This window comes from Hoplias malabaricus, chromosome 1 (assembly GCF_029633855.1).
Source record: "Hoplias malabaricus isolate fHopMal1 chromosome 1, fHopMal1.hap1, whole genome shotgun sequence".
Taxonomy (NCBI): Eukaryota; Metazoa; Chordata; class Actinopteri; order Characiformes; family Erythrinidae; genus Hoplias; species Hoplias malabaricus.
The window spans coordinates 13,243,539-13,270,358 of NC_089800.1; the positions used below are offsets into that span (position 1 = coordinate 13,243,539).

Here is a 26,820-nt window from a genome sequence, read left to right on the forward strand (position 1 = left end):
GAGGGGTCGTCCCCCCATTTTCTGCCTGTCTGATTGGGCGAGTGTCATGGGGTCTGGGGTCCAACTGGGGCATGCGCCACTTGGCTAATACGATGTGGCGGCACACCCCAGCAAATCTAGGTCAAGTTTGAAACTGCCTGCCGCGCCGCTGCTGATGCTGAGGATGCTACTGCAGACTGACACAGCATATAGAGCCATGCACACTCACAAACACACACCCCCTTACCCCCTCACTGATACAGAGAGGTGATACAGTCAAATGCTTTTTTGTGTTAAAATGCGCAGAAGCATGTCCCCTGAGGAGTTTGTCACTGTCACTGACTGGGGGTACCCAAACCTTTGCATACAACTATACATATATTTAATTGTGCTAGATATATAATATAAAATCACAGAATAACATCTCGCTTTTCCTCACAGCCTCTTTTGCAGTCTCATGACGTATTTTAGTCTCTGGCATGTTTTCCTTTACTTGGCCAAAAAAGTCTAATATAGAGTGCAGCAGAATGCTTTACGCAGGTTGCTAGACTGAGTAATGGAGCTGTGGACTGACTGCACGCTGGTAAACAAACATAGTGCCTGCCCACTTGTGGCGCAAGGCTCAGTGACCTCAGTGCTTTAGGTCGCTCAGGCGTTTACCAGACAAACAGAAATTTAACAGACTTATGCAATAGAAGTAGAGCCTTTTGAATTTGACCCATTAAATAATACAGATTCCCAACCTGGAGAGAGAGGTTTAACAGTGATGACTAGAGTCCAGATCTGTCCAGTACTGGCCCGATTGAACAGTCAGAGGGCATTTGCAATGAAGTAGACCATCCTCAAAGTCAGTGCTTTCTTTCACTGCAGACTGGCCTAAAATCTACCTATCTACAGGTCAGTCATTTGAACTTTAAGTGCTTGGCCTTCAGTTTGGTCCATGAATGAAATATATTCTGTAATGGACCTATATTTGACCTTGATGCATTTTTTATAGTGACTTTGAGTAAATAGTAGATGGCAACAGTGAATCAGTACCTACTTTATATACAACAAGACTGATCACTTCATTAAATATTACTAATATTAGGTGTATAGATAAGTTTTAAAGCATTTTTGGTGTAATTTTATAAAATTCAAACATTTTTCTGCTTTTTTTTTATTTTGTGGTAAGTTGTATACAGTAGTTTTAAATATGATAATTGCCATTTTCATTAACGAAAAATAACCTAAAAATGAAGTTGAAGAAAAATGTATTTGTCCCTGCATTCATTGAGATTCATCCAGGGAAAGGGCACTGCAAAAGCTTGTGCATCAAACTGTTTTGTTCATGGGGATAATATTGTATCCAAAAGTACATGTGAGTTTTGGTTAAGATGAATTAAAAATGGTGATTATGATATATGCGATCGTGAATGTAGAATGTTGAATACCGAATGCCAGTTGCACGGTACACAAAAACTCTTTTAAACTTATTTGTACATGTAATTGTGATACACATTTATTTCACATGGATTCTTAGGCTTTCTCTAGTAGCTTAGAAGGCTCTGAGGGTCCCAACCTGTTATTGCTCTTCCTTTCGTTTATCAGTGACAGTTTAAGCAAATATTTTTTTCAGGAAATCGAACCTACTACATCATTCAAGTGAGCTGGTCCAAGACCCCGCCCTTTTTTCAGAGGACCACGTTCTGTGTGTTTGGTGTTTCTCCTGCTCTAGGACAGGCTCAAATCATCTGCACATTAGCAATGCCTTCCTGAGCTCAGTTAGGTGTATTGCGGCAGGAAAAAGAGAATTACTCGTGCCTCAGGAAAGGGATTAGGACACGCTCTTGTTCTATTACTCAGCATGAAATATCAGCATTATTGCTTGCCTTTATAAAATACATCCATCTTTCCCATTTGTGCATTTTTCATGATGAGACTCTATCATTGAATTAATTTAAAGACACATTTATTGCTCTTTCTCTCGCCATCCCCCTCCATCATCTGCCATGCTCCAGGGAGGAACTGAGCTGCTCCACGCCTGTGCCCATGTGACTGAGAAAGAGGGAGGGAAGAGAAAGAGCGTGTCGTCCCCCCCCTCTTCTTCCCACTTCTCCCTCCCACTTTCTGGCGCCGTAGAGCAGGCGTAGTATTGGAGTGGCACATGGACTCCCATGCTGCAGTGCTGCATTGAAACGCTGCTCCCATTTCCCTCATGTTGTTGTTTTTTTTTTTTTTCCCCTGCTTTATTTAGGGAAGCAGTGAGGCTGTTCCTAGATGGATATCAGCATGTTGATATTTCATAAGCGTAGTAGGGTATGAGGGTGTTTACTACTAACACTACTATAAGGGTCATATAGTAACCTATATAATGTTTTATCCACAACAAAAGCTCTCGTTTCGCTTTACTGATTTAAGACGATTAGACGCCAACCTTTTCATCTTGGGCTGTCTGCTGTTTTTTCCTTGGGCTTCTTGCACTGATTTAGGTAAGTAGGTCAGTTCATGTAGTTAGCCTCAGTAGCGGCTAATCTCCTAATCGAGCTGGAATGCGGGATATTCCAAACTCTGGGATCCGTCTCCTCACCCCACTGTTGTGTTAAGTCGGGAGTTTTTTGGTGCATTACCTCATCACCATTCATGTATTCACGCTCAGGCTTTTAAGTCGTACTACTGAACCAGCTCCCGCCCCATCCCCCCTTCCCCAAATCCTCACCACCTCCCTCCCCTCCCTCCCAAAAAACAGAGCTCTCATTGGCTCTCGTTGGTTCTCGGCTCGGTGTGAACCGCACCAGCTTTTTTGGGCACCATGGATACAGCGGAATGTAGGAGAGCTCAGCCTCAACCAATCAGAGAGCAGGAGCGAGTTCGTAAGTTGCCCCGTGGCCTCAGACGATTCTCCAGCACTCCCCCTCCCCTCCTCCCCCCAATCCATCCTGCCTCTGCCGCCGTCCTGCCATTGCTTAACCCTAACCCGAGCTCCAGCACGCAATCTCACAGTAGGGGGTAGCTGAGCACAAACAGCCCACTTCAGGAGCCTCTCGGTCGGCAGAGTTCACGCAGAGAAAGCCCTAAACGCCCCACCGAGACCACCAAAAAACCAGCCTGCTGTCACCATGCATCACCATTGACCACACAACCACACCTCTAATGCCCTTGCTCAGCAATGTAATCATCTCAGTGTCTTAATCTACCAGCTTCAACTTCTGTGTAAGGCACTTTAATGCTTTCCAATTGTGATCACTTGAGCCAAGCACTGTTTTCTTTTTCTACACCCCCACATTCTGTGGGCTTCTAACTCATCACATGTATTAGTCTTCATCAGCATAATTAGTAGTATTATAATAGGGAAAAAGAAGAGTCAGATACATACTAGTTATTTTTGTTTGTTTACAGTTCTATATTTTCATGTAAACTGGAATAACACCATAATACGTCATGAGATCAATCTTATTCAGTTTCACTGACAATTCCAGTATTGGTATAAACTCAGTGCCTCACTCTGTTTCTCCCTCACACCTCACCATCCCACCACACCCCTAACACCAGCAGTAGGCTTATCGTAACAAGCCATGCCCATAAATCTTTAATGGTCTTATGTCTGCTTAAAAAAAGCTGTCTGAAAACTCTACAACCGTATAATACTTTTAGTACACAGACCAAGTATTACAACACACATTAAAATCCTTTTTTACTTGGACAAGCTCATCTGTAGTCGTTTGCTATCTTTGTGTAACAGGAAGGGGAAGCGTTGCGTTGGTGTTTGGGCCGGTGTTTGTAGGGCAGCTCTACTTGGCATGACCTTGTTGCAGAATGAGCGAGCTGGTGTGTGGGGATTGTGGGTAGGCAAGCTGGGCAGAAGCTGGCACAGCGCTGCCACCACTTAGCTTTGACTCAAATCTGCGCTTCTTCTCTGGAGGCGGCAGAGTGCTGTGGGTAGTACAGGAGCTCTCTTCAATAGAGTAGTGTAGAGAGTCATACTGTAAAATACTAACACTCCAAACATTCACACAGGCTAATTACAGCACTCCAGATAAAACACAGCTCCAGCTCTGGGACAAGTGATGAACTACAGCATAGTCTCAGTCACCTTCCCACACACTTGCGATCTGGAATAGTTTGTCAGGCCATCCTCAGTCTAAAAACTTTGTGAACTGCCTTTTATATATAGCATTTCATTTAGTCTTCTTTGGCATTCCTCCCAGAGGCATGGTGGTGCAACAAGAAGTGTTGCGGTCACACAGCTCTATGGTCCTGCGGTTGTGGTCCTCCAGGTTATTGGAGGTTATTGGATTTTATATATGTCTGTGTGGACATATGGTGTGTTCTCCCCGTGTCTGTGTGGGTTTTCTCTGGGTGATCCGGTTTCTTCCCCCAACCTAAAAACACATCCTGGTAGGTGGATTGGCTATTCAAAAAGTGTCCACAGGTGCGAATGTGTGAGGGTCCTATGCCCTGTGATTCTGGGTAGGCACCAGAGTGGGATATATGAGCGGGGCCGGATTTCTTCCTGACCATAACCTCTCAGTCTGAAATCTCATGCGTATGTCTACTAGAAACCTTTTACTCACACGAGCCAGAATCTTTGGAAACTAGGGATGAGCATTTTAGCATTTTTAGATACAAAGCTCCCTGTGTCCGCGTTGGTTTCCTCCGGGTGCTCCGGTTTCCTCCCACAGTCCAAAAACACACGTTGGTAGGTGGATTGGTGACTCAAAAGTGTCCATAGGTGTGAGTGTGTGTGTTGCCCTGTGAAGGACTGGCGCCCCCTCCAGGGTGTATTCCTGCCTTGCGCCCAATGATTAGGCTCTGGACCCACCTTGACCCTGAACTGGATAAGCGGTTACAGATAATGAATGAATAGATACAAAGCACCTCTAGGGACTGGCTTGTAACTCTCATACTCACTCACTCACTCCCTCATTCACTCATGCAGTGCTCTAACAGCATCCAAAACAAGCACCATTTGGATACAGTACTTGGGTACTATTGGATACAATACTTAAAATGAAGAGACTCCTGTCAACTAATAAATGTCATGCTATTTAATAATCTAAAAACTGTATTTTTTTTTTATCTCTGTTATTTAATTTCTGCATTTATTTTATTAAATAATAAATACTAGCTTAGTTTAATCTGAAAAATCTGAAAACCACTGAATGAATGAATATATATATATATATATATATTCATTCAGTGGTTTTCAGATTAAACTAAGCCAGTGTGTGTGTGTGTATGTATGTGTGTGTGTGTGTATATATATATATATATATATATATATATATATATATATATATATATATATATATATATTCAGTGATTTTTCCAAGCTAGATTGTGGTGCTCTTTCAGATTTTAATTTTGATTGATAAAAGTCCTGTAGCAGCTGTCCTTCACGTTGTGTGAAAATTTCATAACAAATTTGACCAATAGAAATGCTCCAAAATTATTCTTAGAATTCTACTAAATTTTCTATCTTGATTTCCATTGAAAGCTATGTTGTTTTTTTTCTTCCCCCCTCCTCCCCTTCTTCTGTAAAATAATTCTTTTGAAGACATTCTTTTTTGGACAGCGATGATATGCAAGTTAAAGCGTTGATTTATGAGTTCAAAACTGCAGATTTTAGATTTTAGTTCATTCATTAGTTTGTCTGTAAGCGCTTATCCAGTCCATGGTCGCAGTGGGTCCAGAGCCTACCCAGAATCACTGGGCGCAAGGCGGGAATGCACCCTGGAGGGGACAGACACTCGCACATGCACTCACACACTCACACCTGTGGACACTTCTAAGTCGCCAATCCACCAACCAACGTGTGTTTTTGGACTGTGGGAGGAAAACAGAGCACCCGGAGGAACCCCACACGGACAGAGGGAGAACACACCAAACTCACAGAGAGTCACCTGGAGCAGGATTCAAACCCACAACCCCCAGGACCCTGGAGCTGTGTTTGTTTTCACGTAGCCTAATGTCACTGACCTTAAAGTATTTTTCACCTCGTACCCTACAGCATGAAAACAGCCTGCTTAAGAAGAGTTAATCGGCTGAGTTCATTTTCAACTTTGAAAAACAGAATTATGGGTAAAATGACCTTGAGCTTAGTGTTTAAGTCATGCTTTTCTCTGAAGCTTGTGTTATGTGTAGTGGTATGTTACAAGGCCAACAGTACCCACATAAGATCAAAACATAAGATGTAGGCTCTTCACTGCTCTCTGATGGAGTAGCGAGTGGATGTGATGTGGTCTTTAATATGAGGATGCAAGATTTATGAGGGGATGTAAATTGCAGCATTATTTTTAGTTCAAAAATCCACATAACCATTGTGGAATTTTATGTCTTTTTGTAGCTCAGTACTGAGACATCTCTGACCTCAGCTTTCACTTTTCCCGATCTTGACTCCCGGTTTGCTCCCTACCACAAGCTTTTTTTTGCTGTTCTTCAGCTCTCTCTCTTTCTCTCTCTCTCTCTCTCTCTCTCTCTCTCTCTCTCTCTCTGCGCAGTGTGGATGAAAAACATAGCTGTCTCTGTTGGTTACTCTGTTGGATAACTGGCTCTGTTCATGGATCTGGCAGTGTGGCACAGAATTCTGTAATGTGTCATTTTAGGTTCCTTTGCTTGTCTGAGGTTTGATGTCCCTCTTGTCAGCAGCTTGTCTTGATGTGAATCTGGACATTGCTAGGGACAGGGACACACATTCACCAATATTCTGTAGTCTTCCTCTTTTTGTCAGCCTCATAATTTTTCCTATCAGCAGTCATTTATTTCCGTCATCATAAGAGGTCTTACTACAATTTAGCTCTTTAGAGACATTCGATATCTGTTAGTTTATTAATCCTTCTGTTAGGACGATCAGCTATATTAATGTGTGTCAATTACTGACACAGGTCTTCAAAGGATGTGATAGTCTGATGCAGACATGAGCCCAGTATTAGTCTTCGGCAGTGGACATACCTGTTTTGGAATGAAGGAGTACCAATCAGTACCTTTGGGAAGTGTTTTAATAATCCACTACCTTCACATTGCTAGCCTGAAGTGACCCAAACAACATGATTAGGATGAAACTGGAAGATGTGAAGCTTCGAATTCAACATACAATGCACTGCTTGAGTGCAGAAGCTTATTTTATGACCTACAGTGTGCGCTACATAGGGTGTTGAGAGATATTTTGGATTCAGCCAATCACTTAGCGCAGCAATGGGATTGTTTTTCCTTCTCGTCCTAATAATGTACAGTCATTGAGCTGTTTGTTGTCCTCACAAGGAAATGTTTTTTCCAGTTTTAGAAGAATGAGTTTTCTCATTGTGATTTATTTATTATTATTATTATTATTATTATTATTATTATTATTTTATTTTTAAAGGAGGCAACGTTCATAAATGTGTGTATGTGTGCTGTTTCAGAGACAGAGCTTTTTGCATTAAAAACAGATACAGGCCACTTGCATTTATGGATATGGACTGACAAAGTGGCCAAATACAATCTGGGGTGTGTCAGGTGTGATGATGAATAAGGCTTGTACAACCCATACATATATATTAGTGTGTGTGTATTTTAGGCACAGTGTATTTTTATAACATAATTGTCTAAGATTTGAGGACATCACATTTATCCGCCATATGCCTTTTTCCTTAAATTTATTATGAATCAGGTTATGTATGTGAGCAAGCCAGAGCGAGCAATGATTACATAAGGCAGTCACACACACACACACACTAGTGCTCATATTCAAGATGGTACTAAGGTACATGACCTACATCATTCAGTCTGCCCACCCCCTTATGTATGTCTCGTGCTTTTCTCTACCAGCTTGAGGCACAGGAATCATGGGTAATGTGCTGCTGTAATGGCCTAAAATGACCCTTTTCCTTGCCTCCTTCCGTTCGCCTTTTGAGAGGCAAAGCCCTCCACTTCATTATGAACGTAGGAGATCTGTCTAATTACAGCTGGAGTTGAGCAGCTGAGGAGCCGGGTAGAGAGAGTGGAATTAAATGCTTATTTAAATCACTGAAGTGAGGAAGCAGTGTATTAAAGGGGGCACACTGCTGTCTGGTGTCTATGCCCTTCTGCTCTGTTAAAAGTGAATTTTCACCCACTAATTTGCTTCTCTGGAACTTTTTTTCCATGGCTTCTAATGACTTCTAAGTGGTTCCCAGTCATGCACACACATTTACAATGCTAAATAATCGATACCACCTGCTGTCTATACTGCTTTTTATCTTTCCCCTTTCTCCCAGTATGAGTCAGGAACCAGTTCCAGTTATTGTCAGTTCTCTTCTGTATTGTAGATGCTGATGCAGAAGGCAATCTCACGTGATTTAAGACTCTTAAGACACAGTAAAGCAGGACAATGAGAAGTTACTCGCCACATGTATCTGAATTTTTGGTCGGTTTTTAGTTTACTGCATCTATTGAACACAGCAGCTGTACTTCATGTTGTGTGAAAATTTCACAAGTTCAGTTAGTGTCACTGTCATACAGCTCTGGGAACCTGGGGTTGTGGGTTCAAGCCCCTCCTTGGTGACTGTGAGAAATTTAGTGTGTACTGTAGAGCTGTTTGACTAACCGCGACACGATTATACTGTAAATATTGTAAAAAAAATAAAAATAAAAACAGCTTAAGCAGCTGAACAGCTTAGTGTCAGTCTTTTGTTTTATAAAACGGACACAGTGGCAGCAACCTAGCTGTAGAACCAAATGCAACTTTGCCAGTTTTGGGAGCATTTTGGCTTTCAACCAAGTGAAAAGAGAGCCAGGCCTTTTAGACGAGGCAACATGCAAAATTGGTGCCAGAACTTTTGGCGTGAAATGGGGAAATGCGAATTTGAGATATAGCTAGCTACCTGTCGTCCTGCTGTCAAAGCCTTACTGCTTCCAAAAGAAGACAGGCCAGTTCCAGGTGACAGGAGAGTAGCACTGAGGATACGTTAAAGGGGGTAGTTTGAGGCAGTAATATCGCAGCGTTGAGCCCCGTCACTCCCCGAGGAGGGAGGTGAACCAATACTGTTTAATACTATTTTGAGATCAACTGTTACATAATCCATTTATTAAGGCAGTTAATAATATCAACATACATCCTAGCCACTAATCCAGACCCATAGTTACACTAATCAGGATGAAATAAATGATATATTTGGCTATATTTGGGTTTGAAACAGAACTTCAGTTAAAGTGGTATAGCAGAGACAGTGGCCTGTCAGTTACACTCTGTTTGCCGTATCTTATGTAAGATTTCAGAATAAATCTGTGAGCTGCTTGATGTGCAGACTGAGAGACATAAGGCAGAAATAGATGATATAATAACCCCACTCTCAGTGTGGGAACAGGCACAGGTTGTGAGTGTTATGTCTCATGAGTGTGTCTGTGTCTCTCTGATGCTATCTTCCTGTCTGCCAGGTGGAAGGTTATACACCAGTTGTGGCTTTTCCCCCATCACACTCTCACCAACCTCATGCAGAAAAAAGAGGTGATCCCCTGTCAAAGATAAAGTGTTAAGTGTGTGTGAACGTCCAGAGGTTTCTGCAAACCTGTTTTCAGCAGCCCACAGGTTGTACCAGCGACGATGGGACAGGGTAGTGCACAGCCTGGGAAGGGTGTGCTCTCCCAGGTGCCCCTACTTTCTAAGTATTAACTGACAAAATAGGAAATTCAATGATTATTTTGATATGGTGTCAAGATTTAAGCCCTTAATTTGTCAAAACATTAAAAAGGGACAGAAAATACTGTAAGACTTGACTGAACATTAGGGGTGGGCGATATGGCTATAAAATAATATCACGATATTTAAAGGTATTTTGACCATAAAGATATTCTTGGCTATATGACAAAACACTGAAAAATACTTTTGTTATTTCAACAACACACTATTGCCACAAAATAAATGTTATATTGATATTAAAGATTTATTTTACTACTAATATAACAATTTCAAACACTCAGAAGTTAAACTACACTGTTTTTTGGAGTAAATTCAGTTGTGATATTATCACAAACGATACGATATTGCACAGCCTTACTGAGCAATAATAAAGTGTACATAAGCTTTACCTATGTCCTGTGCTACTAGTCCAGTAAAACTACTTTAAATATGATGAATCACTCCAGGCCCCTGTGCTGTGTGTAAAATATGTGAAGCGGTTATGGCTGCTGTCACAAAAACCTACATCACCATAAGAAGGATTTAAAAGGATTTTTCTTTTGCTGTTAGTTTATAGAGGTTCATTTGAAAGTCTTTATTTAACATTGCATATTATGTGCATATGTGGAGCGTATGTGTCAGTCAGTATTGTGCCATACTGCAGAGAGATTAAGAAACTTATATCCAGTGGCTCATTGCCAGTTCACCAGAAAGGGAACATTTAAGTCAAGCGGTGAAGTGAGTGATACCTCTTCGCTCTGGCAGGAGCATTGTGCTGTAAGACATTGACATTAGTCACATTTGAAAAGGGTCTTCTGTGTCAGGTCTGCCACCGTCAGCTGCAGGTCATCTGGCTAAATGAGCTAAATTGAAACCACACGGGTTCTCAGTGCCTTGAAGTGTGATACGTGAATTAGTCTTTAGTTAAAGTGCTTCAATAAAACCCTCATTCCCTTTCCCCAAGATTCTTCCGAATGGAGATGTTTTTTAAAAAGAGTTTGAGCGCATACTATAAAGCCTGAAGGCCCCTCTACAGGGAACTGAGCTCAAGCCTTAAGCAGACACGCACTGTTGGCATGAGGCACCAAAGTGCAGGATTCCCGTAAGCCACTGTGTGTGTGTGTGTATGTGTGTGTGTGTGTGTTGGGGGGGGGTTTGTGGTTTGGGGTGGCAGTGTAGTGACATCTGGTAGGAGAACCTTGTGCAGGAAAACCGCAGCCTGTCTGGAGAGGGGCACAGAAGGGAGGGTGCTAGTTGGCACAGCTGGGCCCTGGCACCTCTGGGTGACTGTAGAATACCAAGAAAGAAAACAGAAGAGACACACAAATTTGAAGAGGACACACAAAAGGACACACTACTTAATTTTGTTAAAACCACTTATCTTTTAGTCTGATGCTCTTTAATCATTCTCTCATGTGACACTCTCCCATTTTCACACTATCTCTTTCTCTCACACACAGTAGAGATTAGAGTATTTGTCAGAACCCAGCAGGGCCCAACGGTTTAACAGATTTTTCACTTAAATATTTTACTGCTTTTTTTTTTTATTATTCTTCCTTCTTAATTTTACCACTTTAAACACTTGCTGATTTGGAGTTACCTGTTTTCTTCCACTGTATGGAGGTCAGCAGAAGATATGTTCATTTTAACCAGATTAAAAAACTTAAAAACTTATCCTGAACAACACAACTTCTATTTATGTTTCTTTTGTTAGAAGTGACAGTTTGCAGAATTAGGTGCATATTGTTCTTGATGCATACAGAAAAATGTTCAAGAACAAGAATGCCTGTTGTGTATTGAAAATTGGAACTTTGGACATTGGTCAAATTGTTGTTTATTTTTAAACAGGTAGATCATTCCCAATTTGTATGGGAAAAAATGTAATTGTCTTTCATAATTGGAATATATAATACTTTTTTTTATCCATTTAATGTTGTTTGTTAGTTTTCCATGTTCTGGTTTAGGTTATGTTGGTAAAAATGTTTTGTTTTGTATTAAAATTTTGCTACTCAGGTGTGAAAATTTTAGGCCTGATTGAGACAATACACAGGTCCCTGTCTAATGTCTTCATGTCCTATCATTTAAACGTATTTAAATCTCTCTCTCTCTTTCCACAGGTATCTTGTCATGGGGAACCTCCTGAAAGTGTTGACATGTACAGACCTTGAACAGGAGCCCAATTTCTTCCTTGATTTTGAAAGTGAGACTTTGTTTTTATAGAATTACCCAGTAAATTTACCCCTAATGCCTAATTCTGTCCTATGCACTTTCAACTGACATTTTCTTTGTCCAAATGGATTAGTTTTAACCCACAGTACTTTCTCAAATTGAAACTGGGAGTACTGGTAAATATTTTTGCACATAAATTAATTAAAAACTGTCTGTTCGGTGGTGCATTGTGTGATGACACACATATGAGCATTGTCATGGGCATTTAAGTTTACACTTACAGGAATATACACTCACATCTGAAATCTAAAGGCTGCACTATTCTCTCACTGCAGACTTGAGATGAGGTTTGTGTCTGCCTTAGGTACAGGATTATGATGGATGTTGAGAAAGTAGTCAAAAAATGAAGGGATATGTAGAGGGCTATGGTCAGTTTAGATGTTTTTTAACTCAGGCCACACCCTTGTGTGTGTCTGTCTGGAGCACCAGTCGTGTGCTCTAGTGGACACAGAAAGAGGGCAGTACGGAGTCACTTCTAAGTTCAGCCTCTAAGAACAGAACCTATATGTGCAGTGAATAAGACATCAAGAAAGACGGAGAAGCTGGACTGTAAGCAATAACAAAACAGAGTTCTCTGCATCATGGAGATATAAACAATATCTTCACCTTTAACCCAGTTGGTCACAACTCACTACATACAGCAGCCACACTTACAGGACATAATTTTAGCATCTGATTGCTAAGTAGCTGGGAGGTGCTTCTAAAATGCTTTCAGCCTATTTAAAACCCACTGAAGTTCAAAGTCAAGTCTGAGGTTGGTCTTTAAAACGGTTTCCAAAGTTTCCACTGTTTAAAATTCCACACTTAGCTTTGCAGCTCCACAAATAAGAACGGCCTTATTAAAGGACATGTGTCAAACAGCTCTCTTGGAGGTCCAGAACACTGCAGAGTTAAGTGCACTTCCTGTTATCACACACCTGATTCCACCTACCACCTAATTAAATAGCTTTTTGTGAACTGAAACAAGTGTATTAAAGCTAGGTCTCATTGAAATATGGGGTGGCCGACAATACCAGCTATTTAATATTCCACATATTGGTTGGTATCAGAGAATGTCTGACAATTAAACATTTCAGGTGTTTATTATATGCAGTAATTGCAGGTTCAATCTCTGCTTTGGATCACTGTCCATGAGAAGTTTTTGTGTCCTCCCCGTATCTGTGAAGGCTTCCTCCAAGTGCTCTGTTTTTTTTTTTACAGACCATATTATTGGTTGTCTAAATGTGTTCCATCTCTGAACTGTACCTAACAGTTGAGCACTGGATTCTGTCAATTACTGTTATATCCATGCCACTTTCATCATTTTCTTTCATTAAAATGTGCCCACCAGTTTTTCGTATAAATTTTTCTTTTTACTATGCTTGGTTTTAAGAGCATTTTGGATTTTTGTAGATGCACAGCCCACAGAAGCAGAGAAGGATACCTGGGATGAGGTGGATGTGGTTCTGCAGGACGCCCAAAGGATACTTGATGAATTACAAGCTTATAAAGGAGCAGGGCAAGAGATAAGAGAGGTATTGGTCACATTTATTGAATAAATTCAGCTACTTGAACGTTGAATAAACTCCACAGAAAAGCTGGAAATGAAATGGACTGCTCTGGAGCAGCTGCACCTGAGCCTAAGGTCACCTTGCACAATGTTAAACAGGGGCTAGTCTCCCATGATTGATCCATGACGCTATAAGGGCATTACACAATGTTCCAGTCTCTGAACACGAACAGAGAATTCCTAAAAGAATAGTGTTGGGGCAAACTGAATTATTTACCCTTGATTTCAGAAGAAATTCTAGTGTCCTCAAACCTTTGGCCATGTACGGTACCTACGCTTAAGATCTGGGAGAAGTTTATGGATGATGTATTAGTACTACCCCAGCAAACACACCATTTACACATAGCCATGTACTTTACACTTACAGCTAGTTTCCATTAATAGGAGTCAGAGGTGAATTTACAATTTAGTCTGCTCTTCTTAGACTAAGTTACTCTGTGACCAAGAAACCTTTCCATACTGTTTAAAAAACATAGAGCCACTATATTTTATTATAATATTTTGTTATTATTCAGGCTTATAGAGCACCACTGGAACTGGATGCTTCTGTTTAGTCACATCTCAGTGTGACTGAGGCTCACATTGCTGTGGGGATTTCTGTATGTGGGGATAACAAGGAATAAAGAAATATTAAAGTGTATATGTAATATATGTAAACACTTACATGTTTAAGAAATGTGTAAGTGTATATTAGAAAGCATGATCACAAATCCTGTTGCAGTATATTTCACAGAATCACATCCATTATATTGCCTCTTTGCCATATTTTGGAATTGAAGTTTTTTCCTAATATAAGAGGTGGGGTCATTGTAAAATATAATAAGGTATCATTTTTGTGCTGTGCTTTGATGTAGGATCCATATATTATTAGCTATATAATTACAGCATAACAGTCATTACCCTGCTTAAACCATTCTTTGGAACTGTGTCATGAGATAGTGTGTCCCATAATGCTTTCTTTTATTTTTAATGACCAGTTATGAAGGTGTAATTATAATGGATTATTTTTTGTTTGTTTGTTTAGGCGATCCAGAACCCCAGTGACGAGGCATTGCAGGACCAGGCTTGGGCTGCGGTGGTGCCCCTGGTGGGCAGACTCAAGAAGTTTTATGAGTTTTCTCAACGATTAGGTAACTTTTCACATTACCTCAAATAATGGGGCTTTATTTACCACCACTCTGTCCGTATTTTAGGAAAGTGGAACTGTGTGTGCAGAACAATACGCTGCACTGCTTTGGATGTTGAGAGGTTGTAGCTGTGGAACAGCATGTCACACCTCTCTCCACCTGGAATTTTTCTGTTATTTATTTTTATCCACTGAACTCACTTCTGAACTGTGAACATTTTGGAAAATGCTCATACACACCCGATGTGTGCAAACATAAACAAACCCCTAGGTGGACTCTCAGGAGATTCTCTGCTCTACAGCTGCTAAGATCTGCACACACAGCCACACAGCTACTGAACACAAACATGTGCATTCTCATAAATTCTCCAAATTCTCAGGCTACCTGTTATTCTTACCTATATTCTTTTTAAATAATTTTACATTCCACTGACATTTGTTATCAGTATTCACAAAAATAACTTTAAACTAAATTCCCGTTATTATAAAATAACTTACTTTCTTCTTATGTGTACTTCTGAACACAAATATGATATGGATTCCAAAATGATTATATGGAATTTTGACAGAATTAGCTATTTTTTACACTGACAAATATTATTTTTAAGGGTTAATAGACCATAATGATTTTTAGTGACCTAGAAAGAATGGAGAAAAAGACAGAGCAGCCATAAGCAGTATCATGACCCTTTACTACTGGTTGAGCATCATTATTGTTGGAGGCTAGATGGCCTCCAGTAGAAATGGAGCAGAGAGCCTGAGACAGAAGTAGTCAGAGGTCTAGTCTTGCTCTAAATCCCTCCTGACCTTGACCTCTTAATCCCAGCCACAGCCTCAGTGTATGTAGTGGATGAAGAACCAGTGTTACGTAACGCAGTGAAGTAGGTCAATGCTCTCCCGCTCTTTCTGCCTCACCGCATTAAACCAGCTCTCTGTTTTTACGTCCTGCACTAAGCTCATCCTCGCCAGTAATTCCCCCTCCTGCCTGTAGCCATTAGGTCAGACTGCAACCCTGTCTGTGCCAGCCGGTGTTTTAATTAGGGTTTGTTTCAATAAGTACAGATACCGGTTTTATTTCTGTGTTTGTTTATTTCATTTGGTATTTTTAAATAAGGAATTTGTCGTTGGCAATAAAAATAAATAAAAATGAAATGTGTGACTTTTATATCGTTGCCGTTGGAAAAAACTTTTTTAGGACATAATAATATAATATGAAAACACCAGCTGGCCTTTACATTGTCTCAGAATGTCATGACCACTGGACTAACATGATTGATCCAAAATTATTTTTGACCTGAATTGAAAGTAAAGAATTATTTCCCTTCACTTGTAAAGTCACTCTTTTGGAGTTGCAAGGATTTTGTTGCTAAAATATATTTTTTGAGAGAATTACTAGGTGTTTCTGCAAATTATTATGCAATAATGAATCTTAAAAAGTTCAGATGTGTAAATAGTAAAATGCTTAATCATAGTTGCAAACTGAAATCTGTCAACTTTATCGTTGAGGGAACATATTCCTTCAACCTTTATTACTCTATAGACACTAACAAGCGTGATCTTACAGACTTTGAATACAGCGTGTATATGTTAGCACTAGGATTATATGTTTATCAGATGAATTACTGAATTTAACCATGCAGCGGTTTTTCTCATCTATTTACACACTGGCAGATGAACCCCTGTTATAAAATTTTCAGCTAATTATAATTTCTGTTTTATAGAAAGTGTCATTATTTTACCAAATCTGGCATAATATAATAATCTCTGATCTCATTTTTCAATGAGAAATGCTGATCTGGAATTTTGCTTCAGTGTAGACTCAAGTTGTCTATCTGGTGTGGACATAGCAACAATAAAAATAGTAATAAACAAAAGACTGATTGACGGTGTCACAGCAACTAGAACGTTTCACAAATATCAAAGAATTATTTTTCTTCTTTGTTCACAATTTTAAAACCACTTTAAATGTGGTTGAACTTGGTTTGCATTTTAATTTTTTTCCGCTTGTGTTTGCATGCGTTTTTATATGGGGAGAACAGAGTATCACAAAATCTCACTGTCTGGAGGTACAAGGTAAAGTTTCCACCTCTCATTTTTGTTTAAAATTTTTACGGCCCCATTTAGACGCCACTATCTACCAAAATGGAAATATCAGATCTAACTGAACACCAAAACTAGAACCGGAACAAACGCCTAAGTGGGTGACTATCCATACTGTCAAGATATACTCCTCTAAGAACTGGGCCAAAACATTCCATAAAGTGTTCCATAACAAAGTATTCTATGTCAGCATGAAGATATCAATCCCAGCAGACCACACCCAGTCAACCCTTTCTTTACAAATCCAATGAGAGCCATACAATAACTACAAGAAAAATACCCCCAATATCAACCAATGGTGTAACCACTGCAGGCGATCGTAGTTTATTCCAAAAGAAATAAAGATACAATGAGAACATTGCCCCATTCCTAAAAAGTAAAGTCATCAAGCACAGTGTGAAAGATTCTCCAAATATTTTCAGATGTATTTTCATGTATTTGTTCTTATTATCATCAAAAAATTTATGCAATTGCATTTTCACCCCTGCTGGTTTTCAGTCATAGCGATGGGACACTGTTCTCCCTCTGTTCATCCTATTTTGGTTTCAGCGTTGTCTACGTGTTGTCATTCAGTTCTGCCAGTCTGGTTTGATTTGATGTGAAGTGACATCAACTCATGTCCTCCCCAATCTTGGCCCTAAAGAGTCACCCCTCTGCTCCGTTTCTATTGCGATGGAAAAGTGCACTTTGGCGCCATTTTTAATCAGCTCCTTCCCTTTGCCCAGCTGACCATGGCAGATGGAGGTCATTACTGTACAGCAAATCTGCTCAATTTACCGACCATACTGCTTCTACTCGGATCACTCGGTCCTGTCTGTGTCTCCATCTCTCTCTCACAGTTTCTTCTGCTTTTTTTTTTCTCTGTATGTATTAGCTGTAGGTGATTTAATAGTAAGTAAATGCAGTAATAAATATATATATATATATATATATATATATATATAATGTTGTTGTTTTTTTTTGTTTTGTTTTTTTTCCCCCCATTTGTTGTTTCCAAGTTGATCAGCATCAAATGACACTTTATCCCTTAAAGGCAAAAATCTAAAAATTAAAGTGATCTGTGGCCAATTGTATGTTCTAGTGGTCAGTCAGGACTAATAATTATACCGAAGTTAGGGCAAAGCAGCCAGCCCTGACTTTCATAAAGTACAGTAAATTGAGCAGATTCATGTTACGTAATCTAATTGCTCTAGCATGCTGCACATTTACCCCATGGAGAAACAGAGAGAGAGAGTAAGGACTAGTAATGTAGGTTAAGCTCAGCTTGTGTGTGTTTTGCTCACTTTCTTCAGGGCTTCAGAGCACTAGTGTAACCAGTTTGTTCTAAACTTTGAGGTAGCTCATGAAGAAAAGCTTACATAAGACATGCACGTGTAGAGGGAGGGAGGGAGTTTGTGTCTGATCATCTAGACACAGAAGATAGTAGATGATGCCAGATTACATCACTGTTTGCTTACCTTTGTGTAACACCTGTGAATCTATGCATTACGTCTTACTCTTCTTTACTGCACTGATTTATCACCAATTTTGGTTAACAGTTTATTAAACTCCAGAAGAGCAGAATGTTCAGGTGGCACTTGCTGATTGTACTTTTAATTTCCGCACATTTCTCAATTTTGTAAATGTTTTCAACTGAATCAATATTTCCATTGGCAGATACATAAATAATACATACATACATGTATTATATATACATACATAAATGTTAAAGCACATCTGCATCAGACCACAGTTGCTTTATTGGTAACTCCCGATATGATAGAAAATTAATTTGGTTTATGTATTGTTTATGATCACACCCCTACTGGGAATGTATGCTAAATATTGGCACATTATTTGAGAGTCTGACCAAATATGTAATGTACACAAGTTTCCTATTTTGCATAGTTGATCATCTAAGGCATGTTTGATGTCTGATTTATTATTTTTGTATTGGAGATGATGCTAATATAGCTAACCAGTAGCTACACTCATACAGCATCTGAAAGCATGACGTTAAATTCACATATTTGAAAAAACTTAGCATTTATAATGAAATCTGTGTTTTATAACACTCTGGTTGATATTTGCTCCTGCAGAAGCAGCACTGCACAGCCTTTTGAGGGCACTGACCAACGAAACGTACAGCGACCCCACACAGCATCTAGAACGAGAGCAGGCCCTTGCCAAGCAGTTTGCAGAAATCCTGCACTTCACACTCCGCTTTGACGAGCTCAAGGTGAGACTCTACATACTATACACATTGTGGTTAGACTGAACATTAGTGGTATTGATGTTTACCAAAATGAGAGATGACTAAATCTCTTGGTCTGTCATAATATTGGGGTGCTATTGATGGTATACTGGAGTGCTTGGAAAGTCTATAATTGTGTGCAGTAAATTATAAGGACTTTCAGATCTTTGAAGTATAGCACAGACAGGTTTGAATTTGCATGTTGTTTGGTGCTAGTGTATTTTATTTTATTTTATTTTTTTCCTTGGCTTGCTTAGTCAACATTAAACAGTCTTTGGTATTTACAGACTAGTGGCTGTGTCACCAGTACTGGTTCAAATGGTCTGCCAAATGCATAAATGTAAATGTAAAATGGTCATAACTATCTGATATATATTTTTTTTGTATTATTATTTATTTCGGTTAAAATTAAACCCTGTTGGGACAATACAGTATGATGTTATTAAGGCAAAGCCTTCCAAGTTTTCATTGTTTATTTGCCTTTTTTTGTGCGGGGTTATGTATTATAAAGCATAAGAACCTTTCCCCACATTTTTTCCCCCCACGCCGAAGTGCTCTGAGTGACCAGGATATTGCGAATTAAAAAGCTTCTAATTCTCAGTAATTCTTATTCCTGGTAATTGCAGGCTAATATGATTAGCACTCTGTTAATGAGAAAATCGTTTGTTTGTGGCTGTCTCCCTGCCCGCTACCCCAAGGTTTACTGTTGGATTAAAGTAACAAACAAGAAATGTGTCTATTCCCCTTTTGTTCTCACCCTCCTCCTGTTTTTGGCAACACCTACGCTTTTCCTAAAACCTAATATTATGAGACAGACATGTTCCAATTTCACACTATCTCCTCCTTTCCTCAGTAAAGGCCCCATCATGTTGAGTTACTGTACATCTCCCACTGCCCTTTATCGGTATAGTGAGTCATGTCAGTTAGTTTATCTAAAGAGCCCTACTTCACTCAGCGGCTTGTCTGTGTTTCAGACAGTGAACCAAAATTAAAAGGCTGGCTAGTATCCCACCTAATGTGGCGAGGGTAGCGACCTCATATCTGTCACAAGTGATCAAATGCACTTCAGTCTAACTCCAGCCCTTGTTTGTCCCAGAGCCAAATTTGTCGCCTTCTTCCATCTTCCTTCCCTCTCTTTTTCACTCCCCCCTCCCCTTGAAGAACACACACACACACACACACACAGACCCAGAGAGGCATGCACTTCTACACCCTGCGGCAGTGGGATGGGTTGGTTGGCCCAATTAGAAAGCCCCCCAAATGGGGGTGCTAAAAGCAGGCAGGTAGGGGGTGCAAGGTGGCATGCCAGCCTCCATCCATCCGTGCCTCCTCCCTTCACCATGCTCGGTACTGTGACCTAATTTATCCTGCCATGGCTACAGTGCAGCTCACTGCGGCCCTCGTAACTTGGCAAAGATGTTGCCATGGACTGAGGTTAAGAAAGGTTTGCTCCTCCCAAAGGCATGTTTGGAGAATGGTAATAGACTCTAAAAATGCAATGTTACAAAATGTTCCTCCAGTGATATTTTCAAAGTATATGAAAGGACCTTGTGACATTTCCATTCAAATTCTGGGGTATTTATGCAACCATCCCACATTTCCTCACGATTCAGTTGCTTAAGTATTTAAGAAGCATTTTGGACTTCTGCTTTGGTTAAATTACATCACAATTTGCAACCTTTATATTAGCAATTTGCTGTTCTTCAGATGATGTAAGTTGGGTTGACATTCTTAAGGGTAAAATTGGTCACTCTCCAAACAAAAACACATATCTCTGTTTTTGTTCATTTTTCCTACCCTCCTCCAAAAGTTACACAGTGCAGTTTCTGCAGTGCCAAGCCCAGGGTAGCAAAGACAAAGGCTCTTTTTTCCCTGTTAAATGTGAGTGGAGCATCACAATGGTCTTCAAGCCATTTACAGCTCTGTCCTTGTGGTAGCTGAGTGTTAACTGTAGATATCATTTAGTACTAAATTTAAATAATCAGTTGCTCAAATGAAAAAATCCGTACAATAAGTAAATGTGTCTAAACGAAGTCTGGAACAAAAATGTTTGGTATTCTCACGAGATAAGACGGTCATTGATGTTTTAACAGAAAATTATTGTTGCTTTTTACTGTGCTTACAATAAATTTACATAATGTCTTGTAGTATTTGTACTGGGAAAAACACACATACTGCTGACCAATTTTTGTAAACCATTTGCAAAAAAGATTTTTCTACAGTACGGTGTTTGAATTTGTTGTTGTTTTTTATGTAGAGAAAAGATGTGAGGTATAAGGTTTGACTGCCTGTCCAAACATTACCCTTAATAATATGAATTGTTGAATGAGTTGAGCTCCCTATCCATGAAGCCTGAAGATGTCACTTTTTGTGTCTGACCGTTGACCCCTCATGCAAACATGCAGATCTACCCTCTTCTGATTGACCGTGAAAACACTCCTTCTTGAAACAAGTGTACCTCTCATTAAGCCCTGTCCCTTCACTGGTTACCCTCCTGTCACAGACAGTGTGTCTACTGCACTTAGCTTCCGCTTAGAGGAACTGTGCCAATGGGAGCAAATAGATCCAGACAAGCCAAGAGCTGACAAGAAATGGGCTGTTTTGGCGATTTGAGGAAACCAAAATCCATTTAAGCAAAAGACTGGCTAATCCTATCACTATCCTTTATATTTCAGGCTGCCTTAAGCTATGTTTATTCTACATTTGTCAAACGCTCCTGTCAACTAAAAACATGCACTGCAACTGATTCAGTTTTAAAAACAGGCAGTCTAGTGGCACAGAACCTTCACAAACACACACACATACACACACACACACACATACACACACACACAGAGGCCAGTTAGTGTCTTGAATTCATCTTTGATTTCTGTGTTCTCTTTTATTCTCAGATGACTAATCCCGCCATCCAGAATGACTTCAGTTACTACAGAAGAACGCTGAACCGTATGAGGATTAATAACGTCCCTGTGAGTGTCTGTGTACATTTCCAGCTTTTTCAGTTATGTGTTAAACCTTAAGTCTTTTACCTGTTTTGCAGTTTTTACATTCTGCACCACTCACAACACACACACCATTTATTTCCATTTTTATCCAACTGAATTTGAGCAACTGAAGGTATACATCCAATGTTATCTTCCGCGAGCTCACACACATATATATATATATATATAAACACACACAGAATCAACCTCTGGAGACCACTGAGACCCAAACAGGAAAGACACCCCAAAGGGAGTGTAAGTGAGTTCGTGGTGTTTTTGCTGAAGTGCATTGAGGTGCACCGACACAAACTCCAGCACCTGAACCGTGGTCAGCTCCACACAGTGTCTCTTGAGACGGACAGCTCTCTCAGGAAAACCTAAAATCTGAACTGAGACCTGCCTGATATTCACCCCTTAGGGACTCTTCACTGCCCAGATACTGAGCCCAGTGAAGTAAGGCTGGTATTTCCCCTTTTATTCTTCCCTTTTGAACCCAGTAACCCCTCAGTCGTGGCAGCTGCCTTAAAGCCCTGGGCCCTCAGTCCAGCAGGTATTGGCACTAAAATAAGGCAGCGTTTAATTTGGGCACATGTTTTTAGACTTGGGCCTACCGCAAAGTGCAGGTGTATTTAATCTACTGTGTGATGAATTCACTCATTTATGAAATCAGACAAATTTTGCGTAAAGAGCGAAAACAATTTTTTTGGCTCAGCTTTTATGGTTTTGATATGAATAGCTGTGGACAGCCCAGCTTTTGTCATGGTGCATTTAACACAGACTGGATTTTTAAAGCTCAGAACATTAATCAAGTTTAAGATTGGGAGTAATTACTCAAACGGTCTGTTGTGAATGAAACAAGATGGAAATATTTTATTTTTATCAGAGCATGTGTATGTTGTATTCATATTGAAAAAGCAATAACCATTACATTTACATATTATTTAACATTATTTAGAAAAACATTGTCAGCAGTTATCAATCTTCACCAACATCTACATCACTATATTGCATAGTGCTCTCATATGCACTGTTTGTATCTCTTTTTTTGTGCTGCCAGAGCTTTATTACCCATTTCTCTCTTTCTTGTGTTGAATTTTTCCCCCTTTTTCAGTAAAAATCCATCCAAAAAAGACATCTCCTTTTCTTCTGTTCACAGGCAGAGGGAGAAAATGAGGTCAACAATGAGCTGGCCAATAGAATATCCCTGTTTTATGCTGATGCTACACCCATGCTGAAAACGCTGAGTGATGGCACAACGAAGTTTGTATCCGAGGTATGTCAGTCTCTTCAGAGAAATAAATACTGGTTTGTAACACAGGATCCTTTGGTCAGTAATGTCATATGATGATGCTGGGCCTTGCTCAAATAACGCTGAGTCTTTCTCTGTACAGAACAAGAACTTGCCTATTGAGAATACAACAGATGTCTTAAGCACCATGGCAAGCATTTGCAAAGTCATGCTGGAGACACCGTAAGTCTCTACTCAACACTTTCTTATTGTAATTAGAACATTTCTTAACATATTAACGAAGAATATTAATAAAAGTATCCCAGAGTAGAAAAAAAATTAAAAGCGAATGCTGCAGTGCCACAATGTCTTCTTCCTTCCTAAGTGTACTTTGTGTTTCTCTTGCTGCGGTACGCTTAAGTGAGTACCGTAGCCGTTTCAGCAGTGACGCAACAGTGTCCTTTTGTCTTCGGGTTATGGTGGGGGTCATCATCCTCTATGACTATGTTCATCCTGTTGGTGCTTTCGCCAAGTCCTCCAAAATAGACGTGAGTGGGGTTTTTTTGTTTGTTTTGTTTTGTTTTTAAATGTAATGAAACATTATCCTAAATCCCACATTGGAACAGAGGCCAACAACATATTTAGGAACTATTTGACACTTAAGAAGAATGTTTTATCTGTGTATATGTTTTATATTTTTTCATAAAATTGCTAAATATATTTGAAATATAAAATTATCACAAAGCACAAATCTGTTAGAATCTGTTGTATACAAGATGTTGAAAAATTACATGTTTATGTTGATATGGGAATTTTCCAGTATTTTTACAGGGAACAAACTAAGTTATGATCTAGGTGCATTTAATATTTATCAGTTCAGTTTGAAGTTAAATCCAAAAATAGAAAATTGGGTGTAAAACTAAATTAGTTCATTCTCATTTGGTATAGTAAAAACTAAATGGGATTTCATTCTTGTTTCAGTTTTCTAGCTCTTTCTATCTGCTCTTCACAATCTAACTTTCAGGAAAATGAAAAAATAATAATAATCCTTTAATTGATTTTCATTTTTTCCCCCCATTTTTGTATTTTGTAATGACCACACCAACAGACTTGTGGAGAACATGATGCCTGTCTGTGATTGGTCAGTTACACTGCGAGTCTTGGTGAAGAAAACTAAAAAGAATATTTATCGAATATTTGCATTTTTTGTTATTAATGTAGATTAAATCATAAAGGTTTTAATGGATTAAGATCTATTAAAATACTATAGACTACTATTTCACAGATCAGTCACATGATCGAAGGATCATATGACCCCTGCCCTCCCTCCCTCCAGGTCCATATAAATATTGACACTGCAGCTCTGTGCGTTTGTGTCCGATGTGGACCCCGATGAGTTTGAAGACTTTTAATTGCTGTTTAGTGGAAAGTTAAGTGCTTACTTGCAAAGGTACAACATGTACTACAGACCCAGTGTGGTCTTGAGAGTGGGGCCGGTCCTTCATCACTTTACCAGTTCTCTGCAGCACGAGACAGTCATCATTTCAATCATTTATGACATTTGGAGATGGTAATAATTTGGTTCTATCTGCTGGGAACACACGCGAGCCGGTTTGTGATGGGAGAATTACAACAGTAATGCTGCTGGTTATAGGCTGCAGAAAAGACGTATCAGACATTAATTGGATGCCACTTTCATTACAAGACACAAACATTGTAAATTTCTCCTGAAACTCAGATTGTGAGAAGCAGACATGAAAATAAAGAAAACTGCAAAAACAAATGAAAACCCATATATTTCTTTAAATTAACAAAAGTTTTACAATTCATTTTGCATTTTCAGATTTAGCCTGAAACGTTTGGCAAATCGAACAGATAAATGTTAAACTAACAGACTTTAAATTGAACTTTTTGTCTGCCCATTTTTTTGGAATCTTTTGTATTTGTTGAGTTTAACATACTGAAAAATATGGAACAGAATATAAGCACAGGACACATTGTGTTTTTCTTTTCTGTACTCTCATTGTGAACAGATGAAAGGATGCATTAAAGTTCTTAGAGATCAGCCTCCAGAAAGTGTGGAAGGACTACTTAATGCACTCAGGTAATGATCAAGGGAAACATCATATACACTGGAACTAACTTAATGGTGCAAAATATACTGAGTGAGCACTGGTTTCTCTTTGTTGTGTAGAGCCTAAAGCCATAGCTAAATAAATGTAACTATACCAAAGAAACTAACAACTTGAATATAAGTACAAATATACCTGGGCGATAAGTAGGTATCTAAGTAAGTAACCTACCGATCTGTTGTAGTAAATTACAGAACTGAAGGTTTTAAAGTCTTAGTCCATCCAGCATCTATTCAGCATCGGAACCTGAAATAAGCACAAAAACAGAGCCCATACGTATAAGTTAATGCTTAAATGCAACTGATACATTCCTCACTATTTGAGCAGAATCATCACAGATTTAAAAGGTGATTACTGCATGTACGGCTTGATCTTATAATCTGAAGGATGCCATAGTGGACACTGTATAGAACAAGTTCCAAACTATAGCGGTATAGATACAGACATGAAGGAAATTAGAGCCGTTTCTTGTTTTTGTTTTTGTGCCTGTGTGCAATCAATGCAGTTGGAAATTAGAATATAAAAATGTGATTTTCTGTGCAGGTATACGACAAAGCATCTGAATGATGAGTCAACTGCTAAGACAATTAAAAGCATGCTGCAGTAAGAATCTCTGGGATAATACACCACTGGCCTTGTGCAAGTGTTCAGGGCACACACTCCCTCCCGAATGACGGCAATGCACAGAATGTTTTGCTTTTAAACCTGTACAAATCAGGCTTGGGTCTTTTTTTTTTGTGCCAAAATCTTTTTGGTAAAATCCTAATTTTAACACTTTCAAAATATGGCCATGCCCCTGATGGCAGCTACAGTGTAGTATATTAAAAAAATGTAGGTTATTTTTGTGGTTATTATTTTAATTTTGCTTGTTACCCTTAAAAAAGGGAGGGAGGGTGTTTTTGACTTGAAACTTTAAAAAACAGAAATATATATTGACAGAAAAAAATAAATATATATATAAATATATATATATATATATTATTTTGTTTGTTTGAATTTATATTTAATATTATGTCGTCTGCATGACATAATCTTTTTCCTATATTTAAGAAAAACTAATGTTTGAAATTTGTTTGTCTGCTTGGTTGTGTGTAAATTCAAGAATAAGTGAGTTTAAATTAAGTTTTGCTATTCAGATGGTACTTGTTAAAATGGAGATTATCAAATGATAGTACTGTTCGAGTTTTATATTTTTTATAGGTCTTGATTTATGTGGTTTTTTCATAGTTGTGATTTTGTTTTTCCATTTTTTGAAAACTAATTTCAAAAATGATAAGTGAATTATTAAATGAGGTTTTGTTGTATAAACATGCAATGTGATGTTTGGGAAAAATTAATAAAAATGCTTTCATTTTTGTAAATTTTGTTTTGCTTCGGGTATCTTTATTGTGTTCTTGGAACAACTAAACTTGTGTTAACATGAAGGTTACTGGTGTTAGCTTTGCTAATTATAATTGAGAGTAAATGGAAACTTGATCGGTTGATTTTCTACACGTTCTGTTAGATCACTTCTAATCCTCTTTAAAATCATTAGACCTTTCCATTCACTCCAATGCACCCAGTGTTTGGAGCGTAGGAAAAGTACGTGTTCATGTTTGTTACTGCAGCACATAACCTTATAAAGTACTGATTCCATCTTATGATAAT

At 39.0% G+C, this 26,820-nt stretch overlaps 1 protein-coding gene across 2 annotated transcripts in view; it reads left to right on the forward strand.

Annotated features, from left to right (window-relative positions):
* The window catches only part of fam49bb (family with sequence similarity 49 member Bb), a 51,236-nt gene extending 24,740 nt beyond the window's left edge, over positions 1-26,496 (forward strand). For both annotated transcript variants that reach the window (XM_066646801.1, XM_066646802.1), the window contains exons 3-12: positions 11,710-11,792; positions 13,214-13,335; positions 14,395-14,500; positions 18,675-18,814; positions 21,721-21,798; positions 22,970-23,086; positions 23,205-23,284; positions 23,463-23,589; positions 25,075-25,145; positions 25,717-26,496. In XM_066646801.1, coding sequence (XP_066502898.1) covers positions 11,720-11,792; positions 13,214-13,335; positions 14,395-14,500; positions 18,675-18,814; positions 21,721-21,798; positions 22,970-23,086; positions 23,205-23,284; positions 23,463-23,589; positions 25,075-25,145; positions 25,717-25,780 — 978 coding nt within the window. In that variant the 5' untranslated portion in view covers positions 11,710-11,719 and the 3' untranslated portion in view covers positions 25,781-26,496. The remainder of the gene's footprint in view (positions 1-11,709; positions 11,793-13,213; positions 13,336-14,394; positions 14,501-18,674; positions 18,815-21,720; positions 21,799-22,969; positions 23,087-23,204; positions 23,285-23,462; positions 23,590-25,074; positions 25,146-25,716) is intronic.
* Positions 26,497-26,820: the final 324 nt, after the last annotated feature.